Genomic DNA, 25,959 nt, shown 5'->3' with positions numbered 1-25,959 from the left:
ATCCTGTTAATTCGGTGTGCTTTGGATCATGTCTTAATAGTTTTGAAAGGTAAACATATGTCCTTAGTGTTAAAGCTATACAATACAAAACCAGATAAATTCAAATGACATTTCTCCTGATTTTAGAGACATAATTAATCTAACTCTGTTACAAACTATCAATTTAAATGGAACGTGAATATGCTACATTCTAAATTCATTATATTTTCCATCTGGAAACAATTATCTTCTATGATATTTTATTTGGATAGTTAATGTAATTAATCAAATTATAGCAACAGTGTTAGGAACTTCGATATGTTTTTTGTCCAGAGATCTCCATAAAACTAGTCGTCACAAAGCAATTCCATTCACTAAAGATCAAAAATCAGCTTACTTTATCAAATACGTTTGTTTCCTAAGAAAACTTCGGAATGTATCAACTATTTATGTACATCCAAAGTATTTTATTTGCCTGTTAAGTGCTAGAATAGCTCCTACAGAGGAACTAATACTGTGTATATATACAAGAATAAGCACACTAACAGGTAAATTTTGATATAAAATAGGAGAACTCAATTAAAAAAGAGTAAAAAAGAAATAAAGGTATTAGTTACAGATAATAGATCACAGAAGTAACAATCACCTTTCAAAGATAGGACTCTTGCTTGGACTGTTTGCTGAAGTTTCTTTCTGCTGTAACGTGCTTGTAATAACTTTCAGAGAAACATGGCTGCCAATGTAAGTTATATTTTCATCTCTGCAGCATGTTGCTTTTGAATACTATTTTATTACTAGAAAATATATAATACTGCTTAGAGAGGATTTTCATATACATTATACGTAAACAGAGAAATGAAGTAACTATTTTTTCTGTTAAGTATTTTATACAACTGCATTGTGGGATTCTGTTCAGTTATTTTCTCAGCTGATTTACTAAGGCTCCAAGCTTCAGAAGCCAGGGTAAAAGCATCTTTTTTTCTGAAGAGCAAATGCTTTTTACCAGAAGCAAGAAGTGGTTGCAGAAAACATCTCCTATGTACACCTCTCAAGCCTTGGAAACATTATACAAGTTCATTTACTTAAATGCAGGCTCTTAGTTGATGGAAAAGCAGGAGCAAAGGAGTTTGAGGCTTGAGAGCATATTTGTTGAGAACAGAAGAAACTGATATTAAAAGTGCAGAAACTCAGTGAAGATGCAGCATAAAACTAAGTGTAAAGACTTCTGGGATCATGTTTAGAGTTTATATTTCCATGCAGTCTTTAAGAAGAGCAAGTGTGTCAAGGCAACTAGTGAAGTCCTTGTTTTGGTCAGGCAGTCTTTCTGGTGGTAGAGAAGAAGAAACAGCTCTTCAAAAAAAATTGACTGGGTAGAAGTACATCTATTCTACAAAAAGTAATAATGAAGATGAAATTGTAATGGGCTGCCTAGTATAACACAGGCAAAGATCTGTTGCAGATCCATGCTGAGGACAGTCTCCAAAACAAAGAGAGTATCTTAGCAGACATGTCATCTTCCAAATCAGGACAACTGATACAAATTTTTACTTTATCTATCTTGTTCACTATTAGTTCAAACTTCTGACTTACTGTTGACATATTGACTTAAATTGACTCTGCAATCTTGATGAAGTTAACAAATTGCTGTGGAAAAGAGAACTTGTAGCAGGTTGCTGTACACAAACTTACAGAACAGTCTTTGGTATTGAAGTATAAAACAATTGTTAATTGAAGTCATAACAAATTTCTCCCATGACAATGCACTTCATAATATGCCAAGCTGTTTTAATTTTCCTTTGAAACCTTGGCCACTGATACAAATCGGTTTGCCAGATGACATGCAAAAAACTTGTACAGTGTCCTGTGACATACACAAAAAATTCAAATGCCTCGTAGGACTTTTCTTTACATGGCCTAATAGGTATTTTGGCTTAAATCCTCCCAGATGGACTCTTTAAGACAGTAGTGGTGCCTTCTGATTAACCCAGCCAGATGGAATAATGAGCAGCTGCACACCAGGCAGGTGCAAACAGATTGCAATAGGTTAGACTTTCTATGCATAGTAAATTGAGCCTGTTACCAATTAATAGGGACAAATTGCTAAAAATCACACGTAAACAGGAATCAGAGTAGTTAAGTAACCGTGTTGCTTATTTTGAATCATGTATTACCTATGAACATGATTTTCTATTTTCTTCTTGGCTTGCATAATATCTTGGGATATGCTACCACCTTCAATTTTATAGATGGAGGGTTTTTTCTTTTTTAGCTTAGCAAATTTTTCTTGCAGTTTCCTATGCAATGAGCAAACCCATTGATTTCCTTTTCTATGGAAATGCTGATATGCAAAAGGAATTTACTCGCTATGTTTCATTATTCACTTACTGTGTATATTGTAATATCTCTATCTGCCGTTCTGTATTCTCGAAAGGAAGCTGGTATTGTCAGTGTAATGGTCAGCAGTTTTACCGTGGAGAGGCTCTCGAGGTGATAAAAGACAGTGAGTTCACACAGTGAGCTTATGGTAAAGAGTGTAGCTTTAAGGAGATTTTACTGTAAGGGTGAAATCTTTGGCACTGCTGCTACAGTCTTGTATAACTATTTACTACAAGTACAGTAACTGTACAACATAATAGGCTGAAAATGGTACACTGGGCATACAAGCTTTGAAGTTCTGAGATGATTCACAGTGCTGTACTTATTTTATGGCTTCATGAACCGAGGAGATAAACATTTTGGCACTGATTTTTTTTTCATTTCAAAGCCACAGAAGTTGCTATTTTCTTAAGATATTGTTTTCTTATTTGACCTTCTAAACTGCTCTGTTTGTTAAGTTAGGAACAGTGTGTAAAAAGGCCAACAATAGCCACAATTTTACACTGTACTTCAGTGACACCAAACCTTGTGGGGAAAAAAAAAAGTGAGCTCATAGTGGAAAGAAAGCAGTCTTTAACAGGAATGATGTGTCTTAATAACTCTAGATGTCTTTAGGTGTGGGGCAGTTTTCAGAGTTTATAAGTTTAGTGGTCCTCCTGGTAGTGATTTACACTTGGCTTAAAAAAGGAACTGCTTGATATAGCTGTAATATTGTTTTAAAATAAACCTCCCATAGTATCTGCCTTATAGTGTATTCTTCTTTGACTAGTGGGTTTACTGTCAAGATTTGTAACAACATTATCAGAAAAAAACCTTCTGCTTATCAGCTACTTTAATCTGTTGAAGTGATAGTCTGACTGCTCCCCTGACTTTATAGGGTGAAAATAAAGGAGACAAATACACCTGTAAGTGAAAGAGAAATGATAGCCCAGTGCCTGGATCTTACTTTATGGATGCTTCTTGTTAAATTAATTTCTGTGAAGTTTCAATTAACTGCCATGAGTGTAAGACATAAGAATCAATCCTTATAACGAAACAAAGTAGTCATTTACTGTTTGAATTCAATTCATGATCGTCTTAGATAGCAAAAGTTAAAACTATTGAATATAAAATGAAAACTTTCTATCTCTCTATTTTCTCAATCTGGGAGGAATCGTTAGTCTTTCATGTCTATACTTTGTTAAAAAACAAACAAGCTCCCTTTCTGTCCACTTCCTCCAGCTTCTGGCTGCTGTATGAGGCACTTTAGCTTTTACTGTGACTATTTATAGATTTGTCTTTTTCTGTTAGTGCTTTTGAAATGCAGGAAGGTGTATTCTGTCTTGCAGAGAAATTGAAGTAGAGACTGTGTGGTGCAGTGGTTTGTTGTCAGAAGCCCAAGGAGAAGACACTGATACTAAAAGACAGGGAGAATTGGAGGGAGTTATATGCATTGAGAACTTGTGTCATACTGCAAAAAGCCAAAGTGGAGAAGGAACAGTTCAGCAGAAATGTTCTGAAAAGTACTTAGGCTTTGGCTGCAGGGATATGTGGGATCAAAAATATAAACAGACAGTGCTTTCAATAGCTGATATAATAAGATAGAAGACAGTAATTGCAAGAGAAAAATGGGCCAGAGTTTGAGTAACAACTGTGATATTAGAAATATAAGAGGTATCCTAATGCAATGATTTTCAAACTCTGGGGAGTCCCTAGGAGTGTAGAGAAGTGCATCAGGGCTAAGGTTAGCAATCTGACCATCATCAAAGATTCTCCAGCAGAGAGAAAAAGTAGACAGTAAATGGAACAGGATCAGAGGAAAAAGGTAGGTTCATCTGTCTAGTTCTCAGCTATATTAACTTCCCGGGACTCTTATTCATTCTTGGGCTCCTGATGGAGGACAGAAATTTGCTCAGCTGCACTTTGAAGATGAACTGTTTGGTTGTTTCCTTTCCCCCCCACTACTAGAAGAGCTTTGAGATATTGTCTACTTGCTATCCCAGTCCAAGTCTTCTAAGCTGTAGTCGTCAAGCTTCATGCCACACTCTTCCCCCAGGAGCTTCATGGTAGTGTGGAGTAGAAGTATGAGATTATGTTCAAGCTGGGTAACTCACTTTCCAAACATGGGAAACAGAGTGAGGAGGGAAAAAGTAGTTAATTAGAAATCCACTGCCCCAGGTTGACTTTTTTTCTATATTTAGATTAAGTCTTTTAGGAGTATGAATAGTTGGCTGTTAATAACATTAAACATCTGTTCTTTCTATCACATTTTTTCATCCCTAAATTTTTAACATGAAGTTACATCTTGACTGAATTTCTGAAATGACATTTAAAATTAAAATTTTCTGATGTTACTCTTCAGGGTTAGAGTGGTATACTGTGTGCACTACTAGTCACTGCCCAGCCTGGACCTGAGCACTTCTGAGGTGCAGCCCAAGACTTATCTGTGTGACTTGTGAGAGGCTTTTGAGATAAGAGAGATGTGTGTTGGTATGGGAGACGTTTTGGTAGGGAAATTTTACTGAAAGCAATATGCCCAAGAAATGTAGAGAAAGATGAACTGAGGCAGTTAACTAGATCACAGGCATCAATACATGAGGGTGAGTCAAAAGTGAAGTGAAATATTTTTATGTACACAAATTAATGAAAATTACTGTTTGTTTCCTTCCTCTATTTGAGGCATAGGCAGTGTTCTTCAAGCCCATCAACATCCTCAGCTTGCCATATGGATGACTATAAGGAACATGGTACAAAGATAAATACATATAGATAGAAATTGTATTGCTTTGGCATGATTAGAGGTAAATCACTGGTCTTCTTTGACCAGGTAGTGACTGATTCTCCAGTTTGCTTGTTGCACAAAGACCTTTATCTAAATGCTTCCCTTGCTATGTCTGAAGATGTATTCCACTTGTTGGCTTACATGGTAGGAATATTTATAGATTTCATTAGGTGATGCTCCTAATCAGAAATGAAGTCTTTGAATAAGCTCAGAAATATATCCTGGAGGGTTTTCTAATGCATAGCTTGCAACATTTAATAATTTTTTAATTTTTAGTAAATTTTCTCATAAAGTCCTAAAGATAATTGTGCAGCTTTCCAGATTACATTTCTTTGTCCAGAAGAATGAGATTCTAAAATATAAGTCATGAATTGATGCTGTTATGAGTGCAATTGCTTGTATTCATTTTCAGCAAAGCTCTGTGACTAGTTAAGATCTCTACTTCTTGTAGAGAAGGGAGGTGATATTTTTTTCAATTATAAATTATATAAATATATATAAAACATATATAAATAATATTTATATATATTTATATATATAAATAAATAATTTATATAAATATAAAACAAATATATAAATTATAAATGCCAGTTATTCATTCTTGCACTGTAACTCCTAGAAAGTGTTATATTGTCCTCTCTTTCACAGAGGTGACTGCATAAGGAGGTGACTGTCAAAAACTGTTAAATGAAGCATGTTATACAGTCTTCTAGGCATCTCAGATTTACAAAAGCTATAATAAGATAAAAATTTATAAATTGATAAAAATCACAGAAACTGCCTTTTTCTTGTTCTTCACAGCTGTAGTTATAACTGTCTGTGCATAGAATGAAAAAAATGGCTGTGGTTCTTCTAATTAGATTTGTTTTTGTTAAGATGGAGGTGAATACATGTGTTTCAGATGTATGTGTTTCTGATATTTAGAAAAACGGAAACTAGATAACATTTTTTCATGATATTTATGCAATAAATCAATAAAAGTAGAAAAAAATACCAGTATGTCATTTTAAATGCTATAATGTTTGGTCTCCCAGAGAAGTTTTACTTCCCTTTGTTTCTGGAAGCAAATAGTTTGAAAAACAATTAGTAAAGGCTTCCAAAGTTACCCACTTATTAGTTCAGCACAATAAGTGTCTTCTATTTTTGGTAATTTTTCAATTTTAAATAGCCTCATTTAGAGCTCAAATATATATTTTCATCTAAATATCTCTGAAATGTATATGTATTTAAATAGAAATTTAAATCTGAATATGAACTTATCTGTAAATCTCTGTTTCTACAAGTATGCATGTATCTAAATACATTTCATAAAATTATATGAAGTTCTTTTTGTACATAGTGGTTTGGACACCAGGACCCAAAATGCTATTACAAGGCTGACTCTGCTCAGCCCTTTTGTATTTGATTTTCAAGGTATAATATATGTTTAAGTAATCTTATTTACCTTTTTTGTCATATAGTGATAGATAGAAAACAACACCCAACAGGTAAGAAGGATCTAACATTCTTTTAACAGAAAAAATCCTTGCATAATGGAGTTAATTGTACACTCAGTAATGTGTATGCTCATTTCATAAAAATTAGAAGCTGGAATTCTATTGATTTTTGGCAAGACACAAATATAAACATCTGTAGCAATATTTTTGATATTTTTAGCCAAAACTTAACAACATGAAATGCTTAAATTGTAATATTTTATTTCTAAATTTAGTGAACCTTTTATAAAAACATTTTCTGGTATGTTCCATTACTTGATAAGTACTTTACACTCTTGGATGAATGTATCTGTCTTTGAGGTTTCAGCTATGCTGAGTCCTGGTGCTTTCCAAGAAACACTCATTAATTTCCACTCTAAGTAAACAGTAAGTAATAATCCTTCCTGATATATTTATTTCTTAAAATAATTTACAAAAAGAATATGCAATTGTTGGAAAGCACTGATGCGATATGTATGCGCATGCACACATACTCATTGTTCCCTGTTCACATAATTCACATAAATTGCCCCTTTTTACTTGATACTTAATAACTTCAGTCTAATTCTTTTAATTGCTCTCTAGTATTACATCTCTGAACATAATCAGCTGTAATTCCATCTTAGAGGTTATATGTATATTATCTGTATTAGTTTTCTGTTCAAGTGAGCCATTCACTAAGTACTCATATTGGATATATAAGAGTTTTTAAAGAAATAATTAGGAAAGATTTATTGTAGGCTTTTTCTGGATAGGCTCTTGCCCTGCCTGTATCATCACAGCAGTGAATTATATGACACATCTGTTACACAGTTCATTTATTTTCTCTGAACATCTCCCCAGGAAATGAACTATGTGTGTAAAGAGTGTGTTGTTTTGTCTGTCTGTTAGTTTTGAACTGCTGAGAATTCAAGATAGTGAAAGCATATCCCACAGTGGAATGGTGAATGAGAAATCTCCAGAATTTTCCTCTTGTCTGAGTGGCTGTAAGAAAACGTCTTCTTTCTTCCCTATGGAAAGTGCTGTTCCTCCTAATAAACGTAGCTTGTCCACCACAGTCCTCAGCAAGGAGATGGAAAATAATCATTTATTACTGTAACTAGAGCTTGGTTCTAGACATGTAGATTTGTAAGCCTCTTGAAGAGTTTTACAACCAGGAGCGAGGAATGAAGATCTTGAATGTGACTTGTTCTCTTTTCCCACTTTAGCACTGCTGGGTATGTTGGTGATACTCTGCAGTTCTTTTGGTTACCTAGTTAATCCAGTAGGATGCTATTAGGTGCAGAAATAAAACTAATATAATAAGGTTATAGTTCAAAATCTCACTTTGACTCTAGGCAAACTTATGCATTCCCCACAGATTATATTCTGAAGCATTTGAGATGATTAAAAAAATTAATATTAAAGATATCTTAATTTTCTTGATTAATAAAATAGGGAATGTGTCATCCTAGGCTAATTAGAACTTTCCAAAGAATATTATATCTCACCAATATTTTATCAATTATGTTAAGTATTAAGATAAGGATACTAGAAAGGGAAGTGCTCACAGTGTTATCCATACTGTCAATGGTGAATTATAGTTCCAACTCAAGTCTTTTTCTAGTTTAATGTCTATTTCAACTTCAATAGATAAATAGATCTTTTCCAGTCTTGCCCGTACAAATGGCAAAAATGTAGTTACTGACAGTATTTGCAGTCTTTACACTGCATCATCAAGTAGCTGTATAATTTTCTACTTTCTTTTTGCTCAATCTAAACATTCTGAAATATGTTCTGAAATAGAATGTCAGAACTGTGAGGGGCTGGAAAATCAAAACGAGGAGGAAGTATGGAAATTTCCCATTACTCCTTGATATGAAAGGATAAAGAAGACCACAAATGGATTTATCAGGATGCATTATAGTTCATAAAAGATCAGAGTTCTTAGGATTACTTCTAACCCTGGGGTACAGGAGACTCCCCAAGTAGTAAATACTGACCACTCATTTAACTTCGCTATTCTGACAGTAGTAGAAATCTCTGCTTTCTGTTGGTTTACTCTGTGGTTGTCTATTCTCATGCATATATTTGAGGAGTTGTTCCTCTGTACTTGTATTCCAGGAAGGCACCAAAACCTTATGGAAGTTCTTTGGGCTGAGCTTGGACTACATGGGTAGCAAATAGTGACCTGAAGTGACAAAGGCATGTAGAAAACTTTTTGGAAAGAGCAAATAAGTTTTAATTTTCTGCTGACCAGAATCTTGCAAGCAGAAAAGAAAGTCTCTTATATTTCAATAAATGAAAGTGCAATAAACCACCAGTATTAACTGGGTAACATATTTCATATTTTAAAAGCTCTTTAGATGAGCAGGTTTTCAGCTGATGTAAAAGAGGCGCCAGTGAAACCTAACGTAATTATGGATGCCTCTTTTGGCTCCATTTTTATACCCCCTTGGTATTCATATAAACACAAAGGCACAGAAACATTGCCTGATAGGAATACCAAATGCACATTTATTTTTTTTTTCTCCAAGCACACATGCACAGTTGTGTTATTTTACTCTGGGCCTTTTGGAAAGAATGTTGTCTTGCTGCTGGGATCACTACTATTGTTCCTGGCTTAGCCAAAGCTTCTCTGTGGGTAACAGTTGTGTATAATTCCCTTGTAATGTGCCACAGTGTATTGATGCCTAAACTGTGATTAGAGGATTTTGTCTGTTGCATGGGAATGCTATGAAGCATGCTAAATTTCCCCACTAGGATACAAAAAACAGGAGATTCTTAGCCTACAGGTATAAATAGGAATTAAATCTGCTATGTTCTTAGTGCAGTGCTCCACGTTTTCCTGCTTTGTGCTTCATCAGTATGCCTCTCTTTGCCACACTGCCTCTTACATCTCACAGGAGTTTTACTTCCTGCTTTATCCAAGTGTTATGCAATGCTATCTTGAGAATTGATTTTTGATATCATTAAGTATCTCTGAGAAAAAATGAATTACAGATAAGTCTGAAATACTGTAGTATATTAAAATATGTAACTTGTTTGAAATCTGCTATGTTTCTCAGCCTTGTTTCCACTCTATACATTTTTATTGTTGATTTTGAAGGGACCACTTGTACTCAAGTGTTTGAGAAAGATCCTGATGTTAGAATGAGACATTGCCAGGCAACATAAGTACATTTCCCTACTATCTCCCTCCAGCAGACGGTTCAGTCAAAGTGGTCTTTTTTAAAAAAAAACTCCAGCTGAAGCTTTTGTACCTTGTTTACCAGTGGTAGGTCTTTGGAGAGATTTTGGTAAAACTCTGTTTTCACTGTCTGATGAACTGAGATCTGCTTTTCTTCAGCTGACAGTGAGTAATTTTTACCAGCTTTCCTAGGAGATATTTCATTTACGAGTAATGTTGTGGAGTGTTTTTAAATGTTGATGCTAAGTAGGTGGGAGACAGTAGTATTAGCTGGTCAGTAAGTCTGACAACTCTGAAATCACTCAGTACTGGGATGTCAGAATTATTGTGCTTTGCTCAATATTTCAGTATAATTCTGATGAGATTTTTATTTTATTACTTCTATGACACTGTGTCCCTCAGCTTCAGATTAAGAGTAATTGATGTTTATAGGAATGGAAGTACATTTAAGCATGAATGTTTACAACATCACGTAGGTAACAGTCAGATGACGTTTGCTGCTTCATTGCTCCTACACCAACTAGTTTTTTCTACCTCTGAGGACAGGAGCCTTTAACCTGCAAAGATCTATGTTGCACTCAAAGTCTGTTTTCAGGGTTTAATGTGGTAATACTTGTCATAAAACAATCTCCAAGTCTGTATCCAAAATGTGGCTCCATTTCTTGACCCTAGCTTAAGGTTTTATTCTCATCTGTCAAATTCCCATTCCATATCAGGTGAAAGCAAAAATAAAACTGAAGGAAATATTTTCTCTGTAAATGAGATATAAGGTACCATTTTTTAATAGCTGGAAAAAAACATAAAATTATGATTTCAGAAGAAAATTGCTGAATTGCACATTTTTCTTCTAATCTTTAATTTCTACAATTGTAGTTATTAGAAGATAATAGTGTGATATTTTTAAGTAGTGAAATTCCATGCAACTTTCCAGTCCTGACAAAGGATGACAGACAGGGTTTACAGGTTCAGTAAGCTTGGATGATCTCAAACACTTCCAAAACTTTTCCAGATGTCTCTATCAGAGTTGTGTAAATAGTTAATAACTTTGTTTCATGACAATTTCTAACAATAAAAAAGAACCATTTCTATTCAACACAAAAGGACATTTAAAAAATCTTTTTGCTAAATAAGAACTGCTTTAGGTAAAATGAAGTATTTCAGGTAAAAGGAATACATTTAATTGAAATTTTGAATATTTTTGTTTCTGACTTAAAATGAAAAGAAGAGAATATGGAAAAAAAGGTCCTAATTTTCATTGAAGTTTAGGTAACTTTCACAATGTTGAGGAGGAGTAGGTGGAGTGATGAAAACTAAGATAGCTAAGAGAGATGCATATTTCCTGCTGGAATTCAACCTGTATTTATTTGTTTATTTTTATTTAATGAAATTTGACAAGTTCTCCAGAACCCTTTACGCTTGTCCACCTGTTGCTTACTAATATAAATATTCTACCAGATTGCTTCCAAACAGGTCCAATTTCACTGCAATGTCTCAGCAAGAGTATAGGAACTTCAGGATGAGGTGGCTGTTCTGAGAGCAGTGCACGTGTTTTGTGTTCAGATAGAAGTCCGGTCTGTTCAGCAAGTTTATTTTGGTTGCCTGAGGCTTAGTAGGCACTGAAAGATTCCTTGCATTTGTTATCTGTTGAAGAAGAGTGTGCAAAAAAGGAGCTTTAAGTGAATGATGTGTTTTCTGGGAACATGCTGCTTGCTAACTTATTAGGTTTCCCTAGACAAGAAAATGAATATAAATGGCCAGCTGCATTCCAGCGTCTTGATTTCCTTGTAATGTATTCCTTTGCTCTGTCATATGGTGACACTCCCACACAGCTGCTAAAATGCTTTTGTTGTTGTAGTGGTTAAAGGAAATTGCTGCAATTAATTTTGCTGTCTTTCTTCTCTTTGATGTGTCATTACAATTTCTTGGATAATTTTTTTCAGAGGTTGGGTTCTGTTCAAAACCAGTCATGGAGGGACAAAAAAGTATAGGAGGGGAAAACTTTTGAGCCCTATTTAGGTATGATTATGTTTCTGTTTTGGTGTAGGTATAACAGCACAAGGAATGCAAAACGATACATATACATATGTTGTTTCTGTTACATACAAGTGCAATAGGCAAAAAAATCGACTTCTCTAAAACTGGACAATCTGAAGAAATAAAATGGACGCAGGTGCCTCAGTTGAGCTAGTTTTATTTCTTAATGACTATAAAGAATGACCAGACCATGAACTCTGAGGCTATGCTTCATTTCTTGGGTACAGCACATTATGTTCTGAGCAGTTTCTATTTGTGGCCTTGAAGCAGTTCTAATCTTCAAGTTCTGTATAGACTTGACAGGTTTTCCTTCTTTTCCTTGGGTTGCCAAATAATCCACTTTTCTGCTAGTCCCAGATGTTTCTGAAATGAATGTAATCGGTTCAGTACTGTATGTAGATTCTGGGATGAAATAGACTGTGGAGCAGAAAATCTGGTGGGGTTTTTTTATTAATGAAGGAGAGGAGAAGGGAGCCCTCCCAATTTAATCACCTGAAAATTGTAGTCGAAATAGATATTAAGTGCACAACTGGTATTTATCAAACTTCCAGCTATGGAATAAAGATTGAAATTGAAGCAGTGAAAATTTAATTCGCAAAGAGTTTAAAAAAAAAGTAAATTGAATGTAGCTTAGAAGATAGAAACAAGATTCTGGACGTATTCAGAATCAAACAATCAACAAAGCTAACAGTCATTACTTTCTGCTTCTAGTTGCTTCAAAAATAAATAATATTAGTATAGAAGAATAGCTGATGGTGGTCACTGTGTTACCTTGAAAGGATAATTTTAACTCTATCCAAAATGCTCTATGAAGAGTAATAACAGCCTTCAGGTCCTTCATGTGGATCTTCTAATCAGTGGATCAGAAGGAATCAAAAACAGAACAAAGGACATATTTTTATTCCCTAGTATTTGAGGAGAAACTGAGGTGCAGAGAATTTAAAGCAAGCTACCTATATTTAAACTGAGTCTCTAGACTCATTTTAACCAAGTCTTGTTCACTTAGCACTCCTACCCTGACACCCATCAGCCACCAGCACCTGTAGCATACCTGCACTGCCTTAGTCTGCCCTGAGGGTTTTCATAAACTTTTTCATGAGCCAGGGCCACAGCAAATCCCATTAGCAAACTAGGAAGTCTTACCATCTGATCTTTGTTTTTAAATACCTCTTCTGATAACTGTGTATTGAAGCATGCTAAGGTCATTTAGAGTGCTGAGAAAGAGTCTACTCGTCTGCTTCATTTGGTCCCCCCCCTCCAGAGATTATATGTTTTCTTAAAAACTTGATGAGTAATTGCTTAAGGAGAGCTTTTGTTCAAATGATTGTTCTTTATAGACACAAAACCACTGCTTATTTACAATTGATTGTGGTTGGACCACAGATGTAAGGAGGTCTCCTGGATGCAGCTGGGCATGCAAAAAAATCTGAGTCATTCTGGACATGACCTCAAATCTTGGAGCAGGTTTACACCAAGGGTTCATCCAAGGTAGCTGGTGTTCCTTGGCTGCCTGTTGCTTGCCTTCCATTGCTTCTCCTTGCTGGGTTATTTCATCCATTGGATGAGAACAGTTAAATCAATAGCATACACCAGGAGAGTGGCAGCCTAGTGGGGAGAGATAGGGAGCAGAATGAGGTGAAGAGGACAGCTTGTATTTATGAGTATGTCTTTTGTGTTCGTAAAAGTCAGGCAGGAATGCATAGCCAGCCTCAAGGATTATTTTAGCTGGATCTGTTTTTGATGGGAAACATTTTGCATAGTAGTGACCTCTCAAAAAGCATTTTAAATTAAAACAACAACAACAACAAAACAACAACAACAAAAAAAACCACAAAAAGTCATCAATACTTCTTGTGATTGGTTTGTGTATTGACAAAAATTTAGGATAATGAAATTAACTGTTTCAGAGGGAAAAAAAAAAAGATATATTATTTAATTCTGCATAATTTAGTCAGTAACTAATAAATTTTGTGTAGCATCTTCTCTCACTTTTGTAGGGAAAGATTCAGAGGACGTGATGCAAGCCTTCCCATGTAGCTGATGGTCTATCCTTGCACTTAATATCACTGGGACCAGGTTTCATTCTCCTATTTTCAGTATGCAATGTCCTCTAGTTTTTAATCTGCAAGCTTGGACTTCCTGAGAGAAAGCACAGCTCTCAGTGATAAAGGAACCCATCTTACTGTTAAGGTGTAGCCTGAGTCTTAGACATTCAGGTTACAGTCCAGGCATGAATGATAGTTAACATGCTTTAAATAATGAGTTTTGTAGCACTATAAGAAAGTGTTGTGTATTAATGAACATATTTGTTGCTCTTTTGAAGTGCTGTTTTTGGTATAGAAAATATATGCATAAATCTCTCCTTGCTTTATAAAGACAGCATAATAAACTTTTGCTAGTAAAGTGGTAGGCAGCCTTCACTAATAATAATCTTGTACTGCTATTACTGTTGTTGTTATTATTATTATTAATAATCATAACTTTAAAACTGATGTATAAATGGGGAAGGATTCTTAGGTCTAGGTGGTTCAAATACAGGCGGTTACCCTTCCTAGACTACAGAGCATTTTAAAACCAAGAAAGTTTTCGTGCTTTCATGCATTTCACTGCAGACAGGTTTTCTACTCATAACCTAAACAATTTTCCCTTAACTCTGATTTGGTAACACTATTTCCTGTACCTCTTTGAGGAAAGTTCAGTTGTTTCTGATTTTCTGCTTTTTGCTGTTGTGAAAGAAATAGATCTTACACTTGAGTTCAAGGAGACTTCTCCATCACAAGGATTTTGTGGCTGAAAAGATTAGAGTGTGCACTAAGAGCCTGCCACCCCTCCATCCTAATCCTGCTGCCTCCTGGATGAGGCACTTAACCTCTTTGTGTTCTGTCTATAAAATACATTTAATAATGCTTAATGGCTTTACTGTCCTTTGAAAATGCAAAGTGCTATGTGAGTGCTGATTACTTTTATTGTGTTCCCTGATGGAAGGCCTCAAAATATTTGTGTTAACTGGTGGTGCTAATGCATGTTCTGGAATAATCTTAGTTAACAGAGTGAAACAGTTGCAAAATAAAAGCACACAAAGAAAGTTGGGACGTTAAAACAATTAGCATTGCTGGCTACAGCGGTGCTCCCTTTCAGCCACGGCTGGAGGTACATTTTCAACCCAGACTGTCTCTCCAGGCTGTGTCCATGCAAGGGAGAGCCCAGAGAGGGAAGAACATCAAGTTTTAGAGACATGGCCTGACCACCAGCTTGGGGCAGGTTTTCCAAGGCAATCAAACCCTACTCTTTTCCACAAAATGTTTGAAATTGTTCTCATTCATCTGAGAAATCCATTTTTGAATTGTTATAGTGCGGCATTTAAGTGGAAGCAAATTGACCAGATTGTCAAGCTTCTAGGAATGAGATCCTAAATAATTACAAATGTAATGCCTGTAACTCAGGCTTTGTTTATGGTTGTAAATTGTGATTGTTATTGTGTGGGAATTAGTTAGAGCTATTCAAGTTTTGAGAGGGAAATGTATATTTATATAAAAGTATAGTTTTAAAAGGAACTGCAGTAATTAACAGCAGATGCTCTTTTCTCTGATCTCTTCATTTCTGACAGATTTGTTGGGTTTAGAAGAGACAACTTACAAATTTGTATTGATATTTTGATATATTATAATCACACAGGCAACGGAAATAGAGAATTATGAAAGAGACAACAAAGTGCGCCACTTGCTTGGTGTTTGCCTTTCAGACTTTTCTCTCAGGAACACAGCAAAATTTAATTATTTTTTGTCTGTCTCTATCAACAGAAACAAAAGTAATTTTTCTTCAGAAAAATGAATATATGAGACTATTTTTTAACAGAATATTTGAATCCATAATGTTGAATTTTAGAGCTTTTTGATCTTCAGACATCAAAATCTGTCTTGATTTAAAATATTTCAGTAGTATAAAACGTTAAGGCAGTATTGCCCATTACAATCTTTAAGTACTCTGAGGAAGGAGAACTTAAAAGTTCATTATAATTTTGGCCTGAACATCTATGGAATAAAGTAGGAATAAGCTGCATTACAAAAATGGCCTTGTGAATGCTGGATTGGTGGAAAATAGTGTTTACGATTCTCTGTCTCGCTTCTTCTTGAGCTATTATTTGCCCTGCTGTTGTTGTGTATGGGCAAGGCTGTTGTATATGGTCACAGTGCAAATTTCAGCCACATTTCAACCACAGTAAGTGGTTTCATGGTGTAGTCTTAGGAGTTGAGGATTCTAAGCAACCCATGAAAGTTCACACCAAAATGTCATATGCTGGATAAATGCATAGACATGGGCTCACTTCTCTTGTTGGAGAGACTGAGGACTGACACGGTGGCACAACAGCAAGCACAGATTTCTCATTTTGGTTGAAGAGTGATGGCTGAGCTATTGATTTTTCAATGTCTTTTAGGTTGAGAGAAATAGATGCTGTTTTGCCATTTTCTGGGAGTTTCTTGAGAACTTGCTGTAGGAATTATTTTTGTTTGTCTGTTTCATCTGTGCAGATATTTTTGCCAGTATAAGCCTGTCCTATTTTGATTGTTTTATTGAATGGTTGCTAGCTCTCTGGTAGCAGTGCTTGTCACTACTTTGCCAACCTAATTAGAGCTTTGTTTCAAATGTGCCCTATTATACGATCATTGCGTAGCTGGAATTCTGTACTGAGCTGTATATAACAGCCTTTTTCTGTAGCTACTACTTTTCAAAGCACTGCAATAAGATAAAGGTTCATGTATGCAAGTATAAGATGTGGTGTAAGAATGTTCTGCGTTTTCAGGATGTTTTTGTAAAATATACTTTGCTATATTTATTTTATTATAGAAGAGACTACAAAAAAGTCCTGTTGCTACCAAGTCAAAAACTATCCAGGCAAGCAAACTGGAGGTTTAGAAAAGAAACATGACCTTATGTTTGTCCTGCTGTTTGTTCTGCCATAAGCATCTGGTATCAATTGCTGTTGAAAATTGGATACTTTGCTAGATGGACCTTTGATATTGCTTTAAAAGGTTTTTACTGCTTTTGATTTACTTTCTCTCAAAGCACTTGCAGTCAGAGTCATTCCTTATAGAAAAATGTTGTTTATTGTCTTGCAAAAATTGCTTGAAATTTACATTTCGGGTACTCATGGTAATTAAGACATATGGTATAAACTCATAGGTAGGATTACATGAATAAAATAAAATTATTGTTGTGGAAATAGAAATAGTCTAGACCCTGTATAATTATGTCTTAAGAGTCTTTGCAGCCAGAAGCTGCAAATAACTGATAATTAAAAGATCTCCATATGTTAGTAGATACCCAGTGGAGGATTTATTGTTGTAGGGTTAAATGTGCAATCATCAAGTCTTAGAGAGTATTAATTATTAGGAAAATTATTTCTAACAATATCAAGTGCTACTTATGAAGTCAAAAGTCATTAAGATAAAATGTCAATTTATTAATTTCGAGATATCTGATTGTTATTTTGCGTATTATAGAATCATAGAGTGATTTGGGTTGGAAGGGACCTTTAAGATCATTGAGTTCCGACCCCTGCTATAGGGAGAGACACCTCCCACTAGGCCAGGTTGCTCAGGGTCCCCATCCAGCATGGCTCACAGTACAGAATTTCTTCCTACTATCTACCCTCATATAGTATAAATAGTATAGTTTTAGTATAGTATAAATATAGTATAAACATAGTATAAATCTACCCTCTTCCAGTTTTAAATCATTTCTCCTTGTCCTGTCACTACGTGCCCTTATAAAGAGTCCCTCCCCAGGTTTTCTGTATGTACTGGAAGGCCACCATAAGATCTCCTTGGAGCCTGTCTTCTCCAGGCTGAAGAGACCCATCTCCCTCAGCCTGTCGTTGTAGGGGAGGTGCTCTGCTCATCTTCATGGCTTTCCTCTGGACCTACTTCAATAATTCAATGTCCTTCTTGTGTTGTGGGCTCCTGAATTGAATGCAGTACTCCAGGTAGTGTCTCACGAGAACAGAGTAAAGGGGCAGAATCATCTCCCTCAACCTCCTGGTCGCCCTTTCTTTATATTGTATATATTGCTATAAATGTATGTTACAGTAACAATAGATGAAAACCATCTGAGCTTTGCTTGCTCCTTACTGGAAAAAAAAAAAAAAAAAAAATGTCTTGTGCATTAAACTCTGTTGTTGTCAGACTTGTATGTTTAATGATGGTGATAGTGGTGGTGATGTTTTACCTAACACTCCTTCCAGCAGTTCTTGTGCTTCTTCATGGTGATCTGTGCTTTTCAGCAATGACTAAAATTCCCAGTTTACAAAGAGATTTGCTTTTGTAGGTGTTTATTTACTTTTTTGATTTCTTTTCTCTTTTTTATTTTTTTATTTTTAGGATGGTGAAGCAATATAGTTTTAGATTCCCAACTCTAATTTCACCTCTAGAGACTCATGCTTACTAAAGAACATTTTATAGATTTTCTTCCATAAACCTAATGCTTCTTCCATTATTGACTGTCTGGAAGAGAGATATCAGTGATAATATGTTACAAATATGGAACACGCTGCTGCTTTATGTTAGCAAGTATATCTGTTTAGTTTCAGTTTCAGGTGGTTGTGTGGTTTGTCTTTTTTTTTTTTTTTTTTTTTTTTGCTTTTGTTTTTTTTTGCATATAACCTATATAATTGCCACCTCTTAGCTGAATGCTCAGAACATCTTTCTGGCTTTTCGGAAGTTTGGATTTCCACATATGTACAAGAGTTCATGGAACAATTATAGTGCTCTGTGTTGGCAGTCACTCAGAAGTACTGTTAATTTGTCTGTGAATTAAATAGGGATGGTCTAGACAAGGCTTTTAATCCATAGCTGTTTTGCTCCTGGTAAGCATAAGATGTGTGATGGCTCTGTGGTTTTTGGCCACACAAGGGTTTTCATATGTATAAAAACGTTGTGTAATTGGTCAGTCTGGCAGATTGAATCAGATGTAGGTTATATAGATAAACTGCAATTAATTTATCACCAGGGAACATCAACACATAATTTTGGTAGCATTAAAGTGCAGGATGCTCTGAATGATGAAGTGAGTAATGATTTATTCATAATTTAATTTAACCTCTTGTAATATTATTATGAATTATCTTGCTTGAACAAGAGTATATCTTAAAAATAATAATTAAATTTTGATTAGCATTTTGAATGGCAGCAAATTCATGGAACCTTATTATGTTGCTTAGATGATAACTGTTGCTTTTGTCAACAATGGTCCCCTCATTTTTAGTCTTGCTTGGAGCACATCTAAGTATGAGCTTCTGTATGTTATGTCATTATCTTTTGTAATGCCTTTTTCTTTATATTTACACAATGCAATCCTTTAACCTCTTTAACCTATTTGGCTTAAAGTGTAACAGAATTCCTGGTATTTCTCACTAGAGGGCATGTTTTTCAATGCTTTATCATTTTGACCCTTTTTTTTTTTAAATCTTTTTGTCTAACTTCTCATCTTCCAAGAATGGTTAACAGAATCAGGTAGCACAGAAGTAAATTGACTAACTTCATTACCCTCTTGGAGTTCCCATGGAGTTTTATAAAATTCCTTGTCTCTGTAGATGCAGATTCATATTGGAAAAATTCTCCATTATTTCCAAATTCTCTTCAGAGTTGTTACTGTTATATTTTATATGCAAGTCTAATGCTCTTGGTTTAAAATTTCTCTCTTTACATTGGTGGATTTTTTTATCCTTTTTTGTTTTATTTTAATGAAGCTAGTGAGTGATCTATGTTGCTGACATTACTAACCTGTTTATTATATTATTTCCCACATGCCATCATGCCAACTTAACTACAATTTTTGCCTTTTCCAATGTCATCATGGAAAAAAAAAAAGGCTAGGGTAAAGAAGTAAGCTGTATGGGGTTCTAGAAATACTTCACTGCTCTTCTTCATAAGTAATTTAAAATATTTGAATTCAGTTAATACTTTTAGGGTTTTTATGAAAAGATATAAAAGTTAAAGCCTGTTTCATAAAACCGTTATTTTTATTAAAGTAAAAATGAGAAGCCACTTAAAATGAAAGCTATCAAGTAGATTTGGTAAGATTTCTGTGAATTAAAGTTCATGTGCGTTATTATATTACAGATTTATACCTTCAGCAATCAAGGCTTTTGTGTCAACTGTTTTCTCATAGCGCCCAAAGATGTCAGACTGATGGATCGTTTAATCCTTTTAAATACAGACACATCGTCAGTTTCTTTTTTCATCCTAATTTTTTGAAACTTCACTAAAATAACAGTCAATATTCTGGATATCAAGAATGTTGTTGGTTGATTCTTTTAGGACTTTTTAATGCAATGTATTCATATTTAGCTACTTTAGACAATTTCATCTTCTCTATGAAATATTTTTCTATTCTCAGAGCAGGCTAACAAAATATCCCTCCTCTACTAAACAAGAATGGTGATTTCTTTTTTACTCTTTTCTCTTTAGATTTTGTCCAAATCACTTAACCACTGCAATCTGAAATTTTGTTTGCAGGCCCAGGGAAAAACAGAGCTAATGAAAACATATGACTTAGAAAGGATTTGAGACAAGGCACAGTAAAAGCAAGATAGTCTTAAGAACTAATTAAAGGGAGGAAGGAGAATTATACTGAAAAAAGAACCGCTGTGTATAAAGATCTTTCCTATTCTTCACCATTCAGTAGCTCTGTAACATACAGCTTCTTTTCAGCTCAGAAGATATATATTTTGTGTTCAGTTTCTTTCTCTGATTCTATTAAGTTTAACTACAAAATAAAAGGGCTACTGTTTTGTGTGCTAAAGACATGGCTAAACAAATGTTTGAAGTTCTAAGAGATTTGTTAAGTTCTGCTTGTTTTCTGATATAGCACACAGCTGCCATCTTTCCCCAGAGATGCAGCTGCATTCGAATGTATGTTGATATTACACTTTTTTTCACACTCTTTGAAGAAAAAGACTAGTTAAAGCTGTTTGTTCTTGCATATGGATTGAAACTAGACTTAAGGTGTGACTCTAACTTTACTGACAAACATTTTGGCATCCAGTATGTTGTACAGTGAGCAGAGTTCTATGATAAAGTAAGTTAGTGCAGCAGCAACAAAACTCGGTCTTCCTGAAACAGTAAAAAAAACCAATTGCAGAAGGACGCACAACCAAGTAAAACGATGGCAGTATTGCTGACTGGTATCCATTGACTGTTAACTTCAAATACTACACTGGTGTGCATGTCTCTGCATTGCTGTGGTTCTCTTCAGTCTTACATAAAAGCCTCATATTACACGCTGCGATACTGAAGTAATACTTAGGAGGGAAAATAGTGTTGTTTGTTCTCCATGTATAAACAACCATTTCTTTCTGCTAGTCTCATTCCTGAGTGCTGTTACCAATGCTTTGTAGTTAATAAAGTTACTATTTTAAGTTTCAGTTTTACTGATTCAGGCTGTTTGGTGACTCAGGCAAAAATGCCATTCCACCACTGCAACATCTGAAGCTCATCTTTTAGTATTATATGGAAAAATACAAGAAAAAAAGAAAACTCCCCCCCTCTATTTAAAGAGAGTTACTGCCTTCATAAAAATAGCAGGTAATGCAGTTGTCTAAATCCATTCCCAGTGATTCATAGGTGAGTTTTATTTAGGAAACATCAGAGCTGTTCACATTTTTTTTCTTTTAATGATTATGTACAAACGGACTGATTAGCTCTTTGATGTTTTCATAAAAAATAATTGTACCATCAACTGTTCTGAAAAAACATATTTTCTAAGATTTTGTGAGCTCTTTCTTTTTATTCCTTCTCTTCTTTTGTTATTTTGAAATCAGTATTTCATAACACGAAATTTGACTTTGGAAATATATCTTCTTTTTTATTTATTACTTGAGAGCATGTCAGGTAAAATTACTTTGCAATTGAGTCAGTATATACCTCCAGTGAGAACAAAACACTAAAGAAGAAACATTGCCATTTAATGGGATGATAAGGTAGCTTACTCTGTAACGTATTCTGAAGACTAATATGCATCAATTGCACCTGTAAAACAAAGATCAAAAATACATTTCACACATGACACTAAAGGATAGTAAAGAATAAATAAAATGAGTTTTGATGGAATTTCTACACATTTCAGTATTAGCAAGCTCACATAACTAAAGCAAGTTGTGCAATTTCCACTTCATATATATTTGGAATTAAAGTAATCTTGAAGAGTGGTATTCTCAAAGAAGGAATATCATCTGTTCAATGAAACAGGCACATGAATGATTATTATTCTTGAGTATTTGTATTTTGCATTGCTACAAGCCACCTCATTTTGTATTTCTTGTTTCTAGCACTGTTTAAATACAGATTAAGAGAGGTAATCTTCTTCCTCTAGATGATATAACCCAATATATAAAGAAAATGCCTCATTGGAAAGTTCGAATTGTGCTGCTATAAGCACCTGTTTACTGATTAATTTGAAATGCTGTGTTAGGCCCTCTTCCTCACTGCACTTGCACTATGACGAATGGTTCACAAGTCAAACAGTATTTTGCTGGTATAAATGTTCTGGTATTAGTTGGTCAGAGCTATCCTTTCATTTTTTAAGAAGCATTTTCCCATCTTCCCACCATCATGACCTAGGCAGTATGAAACTGATGGGGATGGCTGCTCCTTTTTAGCAGTGTGTGCCTGGCTTTCCAGACTGTTAGGAACAGATGTAGAGATGGCAGTGCTCAACTGGCTCTTGCCCAGCTCTTGGGATAGGGAGCAGTCAGGGCACAATCATGGGCTAGAAAATGTTAAACGTTTTGTAGACTGGAGACACAGTGGACCTCACAATACACAAAACTCAACGAGAATGTTTGAAGAAGACAAAATCTGTTTTATTGTTTTTCTTCTTATCTAGCTCCAAGGTACTTTTTAATCTGGTTCTCTGGATGATGTTGTTCCACTTACAAAAGTGGAATATTTTTACTATCTCCTATTTATTCTTTCAGGATTTGTGGATTTAACACTCCATGATCAGGTCCATCTACTGGAATGTGCCTGGTTAGAGATACTGATGATCGGCTTAGTCTGGCGCTCCATGGAACACCCGGGAAAGCTTTTATTTGCACCTAATCTATTACTGGACAGGTCAGTTTGTGTATTGCTGTTAATTATTTAAGTAAATTAATTTGTTTCCATTGCAATCAGATTAATTTTTAGTTTTTAGTCATCACATTGATGCTACAACTTGATGGTATGTCATAAATTAAGCAGTATGGGACTGGAGAGGAACACTGGAAGAAAAAGTCTAAAAATGATCTGATAACTTATCAGACAAGGAAAACATCTGATAGTCACCTGTAGCTGGAATTACTTAATTTCAAAGGCAACTAAAAATTCCTCTTATAATCTGTAGTTTGTTGTCAAAATAAATTAAATTCAATATAAATCTGAAACACTAATCACTTTAATCCATATAATTACTTCTCCTTATCTAAAATCCTCATAGTTGGTATTAATTAGAACTGGTTTATTAAAGCAACCAGCCATAATTATGGAAGAAAATCCCGATGGATCTATGTTACTATGTGATGTATTTGAATTTGTTTTTTTTCTCCTGTCCACTGGAGTTAAATTTGTGACTTGCTGTCCTAAGTCAGTCTTTTTTTAGCCAATCTTACTGAGATGCCTAAGGTGTTTCTAAGTGAGAGATAAAAATATATATCCCTGCCATACAATATCCTGGAATTTAGCAGGCAGTCTTCACAAAATCAAAGCAGGAGTTCTAGTTGTCTCCATTTAAATTCAAGTCATAAAAAATTTCAGCCTTGAGAAAGAGTGTTGAACAACAAGCAAGGGATTTGGCAGAAGACTGTGGCAAGGCTAGGAACAATTCATTAGGGTGGAAGAGTGATCCTAGCTATTGTTAGTGTTCTTCTGTTGAAGACTGAGGTAGCGGAGCTGACAGGAGAGAGCTTGTGTGCAGGCATTGGTGAGTCCAGTGCAGACCAAAGGCATGTAGTGAGGCAGCTTAGATCTTGCCATGCTTTTGGTATCACCACATAACTGCAGGGGCAGTGAGGTGCAACAGAAGGATGGCAGCCAAGCATCAAGGGCAGAGCCTTCAGTGTCTGCACCCATTAGTTAGGTGAATGAACCAACATTGTTGCTAGCAGAAAAACTATTTTTTCTTCTTTTTATTTAGAGAATTAAGAGAAAATTGTACCATAGGAAAGTAAATGTACTATGCTATGGAGAACTCCTAAGATTGCAATTTAGCTTCAATAACTAACTAATATGTTCCAAATTTCATGATGTGTGCCATGAGGAAAACTGTAGAACAGAGCCGTAGTGTCATTTTTAGCTAAGAAAAAGAGCTAGGGAAACTTTTGAAACTTTGGTCTTCCTCAGCTAAAAATTCCATGCTCTGGATAAAATGGAATCTGAGCAGTTGATTCGAACATCTTAATCTGCTGGGTTAGAGGAAAGAATTTTATCCAACTGGAGCTACATATTACTTTAGAGGAGAACATGAATTCATTTTCAAATAATAAGAAATGTGTTTCTAAGGCATAATATACTTGCTTCACCCTACCTGGTAGGGATATTTGCTGATTCTGGGGTGTACTGATATGATAAATAGTTCAATGTTTATGTCATGTTAGTGCTAACAATAATTTTATATGCCAGATTGATTTAGGCATATTTTTCCTTCTGAGAATGTTATAGGGTAGCTGTACGTTATTTGCTAGGTTTGAAAGGGAAGGACAGAGATGATTCAAAGCCTGAGTCAGTGGAGTTCTTCCTCTACAAGAAATGTTTGGGAGAACATTACAGGAAGAGTGCAAAAGTTGTTTGATCCATTTTTGCTGTTATCTAAGTAATGAAACAATCTGATTGAGTGGCTAAAATAATGGAAAAGATGGATTCAGTACAGAAATTTTCTTTCATCTGTGCTTGCTTCCATAACCTTTAGCATATTCTTTACAGAATTTGTAGTCTTTGTCAATATTTTCATCCACTGACTTCTGTTCTCAATCCCCACCACTCTTACCCTGTTATCTGATCTATGTAGTTAAAAACATGTGCAAATGCAAATTTAAATCTTGGCTATAATCCAGAGTCACCAACTACAGGTATTAAAACCTTGGTCTGTCTCTAAACTGCGTTTTTGTGAACTCAGTGCAAGTTCAATATAGTTAATATGGAGCTTCACAACACAACATTTGGCCTCTGCCTCTCTGATCTTTAGGTGTCAGATGTCCTCTCTGATTTGTCATCTCTCTCATTTTTCCCATTTGGGACTATCTTGTATCTGACAGGTTCTTTCTGTCTGATAGATTGTCATTTGTATACATTTGTATGTAAAGCTCAGGTCACTTCAAGTTTTATTACAGCAACGTTTTCCATCTTGGCTAGATGAATACAGTCTTGCCTGGCTCATATCTGTCTGAAACTCTATAAAAATACCATTCCTTCCCTGCCTTTTTTTAAGCAAATCTAATTTTTGTTCTTCCAGTTTACTCCTCCTTCTTGGATTATATGAAACATCCGCTCGTCATTTCTCTGAAGATATCTTAGAGAGGAGGTTTTCTTTTCCCATTCTGTGACATTCTACTTGTTACATTTTTCATATAAGTGTATCTATAGTTTTCTTATGTAACTATTGACAAGTGGAAGATTCCTTGAAAATATCTGTAAAGTAGCTCTGTTACTCACTTTAAGTCTATTCTTGAAACTTTGCTTTCCCTAGTTAAAAAAAAAAAGCATAACAATTAAGCTGTCAGTATGTTTATACTACTGCTTTCTGTATGGTTGAGTATCATCACATTATCCCTTTCTGTTCCCACTCTGCCTTATAATTAGATAGGACATTCTGTGAGGTAACGCACTCTTTCTTATTCAGTTAATGCATTGCCTAAACACTTGAGTTGGTTCAAGATCAGGACTTTCAACAGTCTGCTAGTCACTTATAGTTAGCACATTTTGACAGTGTACAACTGATGCTATTAAATTGGCTCAAATGACAATAATTAGAGATTAGAAAATTAACCCCGATTGGGAGCTAAAATAGCGTATTCACAGAGCTTACATTTAATGTACAGTATTATGCAACAAACTGTAAGGAACGTGGGATACATGCAAATGTTTTTATATGTGGTTTGTGAAAATTAGTGTCATGTATGAGGCAAATCTAGGAGT

At 35.1% G+C, this 25,959-nt stretch overlaps 1 protein-coding gene across 1 annotated transcript in view; it reads left to right on the top strand.

The window, feature by feature from the left end:
• Positions 1–25,959, top strand: part of ESR1 (estrogen receptor 1) — a 156,469-nt gene that overhangs the window by 106,715 nt on the left and 23,795 nt on the right. The window contains 1 exon segment of the mRNA XM_042839647.1: positions 22,767–22,905. Coding sequence (XP_042695581.1) covers positions 22,767–22,905 — 139 coding nt within the window.

The sequence above is a fragment of the Centrocercus urophasianus genome, unplaced genomic scaffold (genome assembly GCF_019232065.1).
Source record: "Centrocercus urophasianus isolate 14NV4802_14NV808 unplaced genomic scaffold, USGS_Curo_1.0 seq_10, whole genome shotgun sequence".
Taxonomy (NCBI): domain Eukaryota; kingdom Metazoa; phylum Chordata; class Aves; order Galliformes; family Phasianidae; genus Centrocercus; species Centrocercus urophasianus.
Note: the sequence above shows the minus strand (reverse complement) of the source record. Positions and strands in the feature narration are given on the sequence as shown.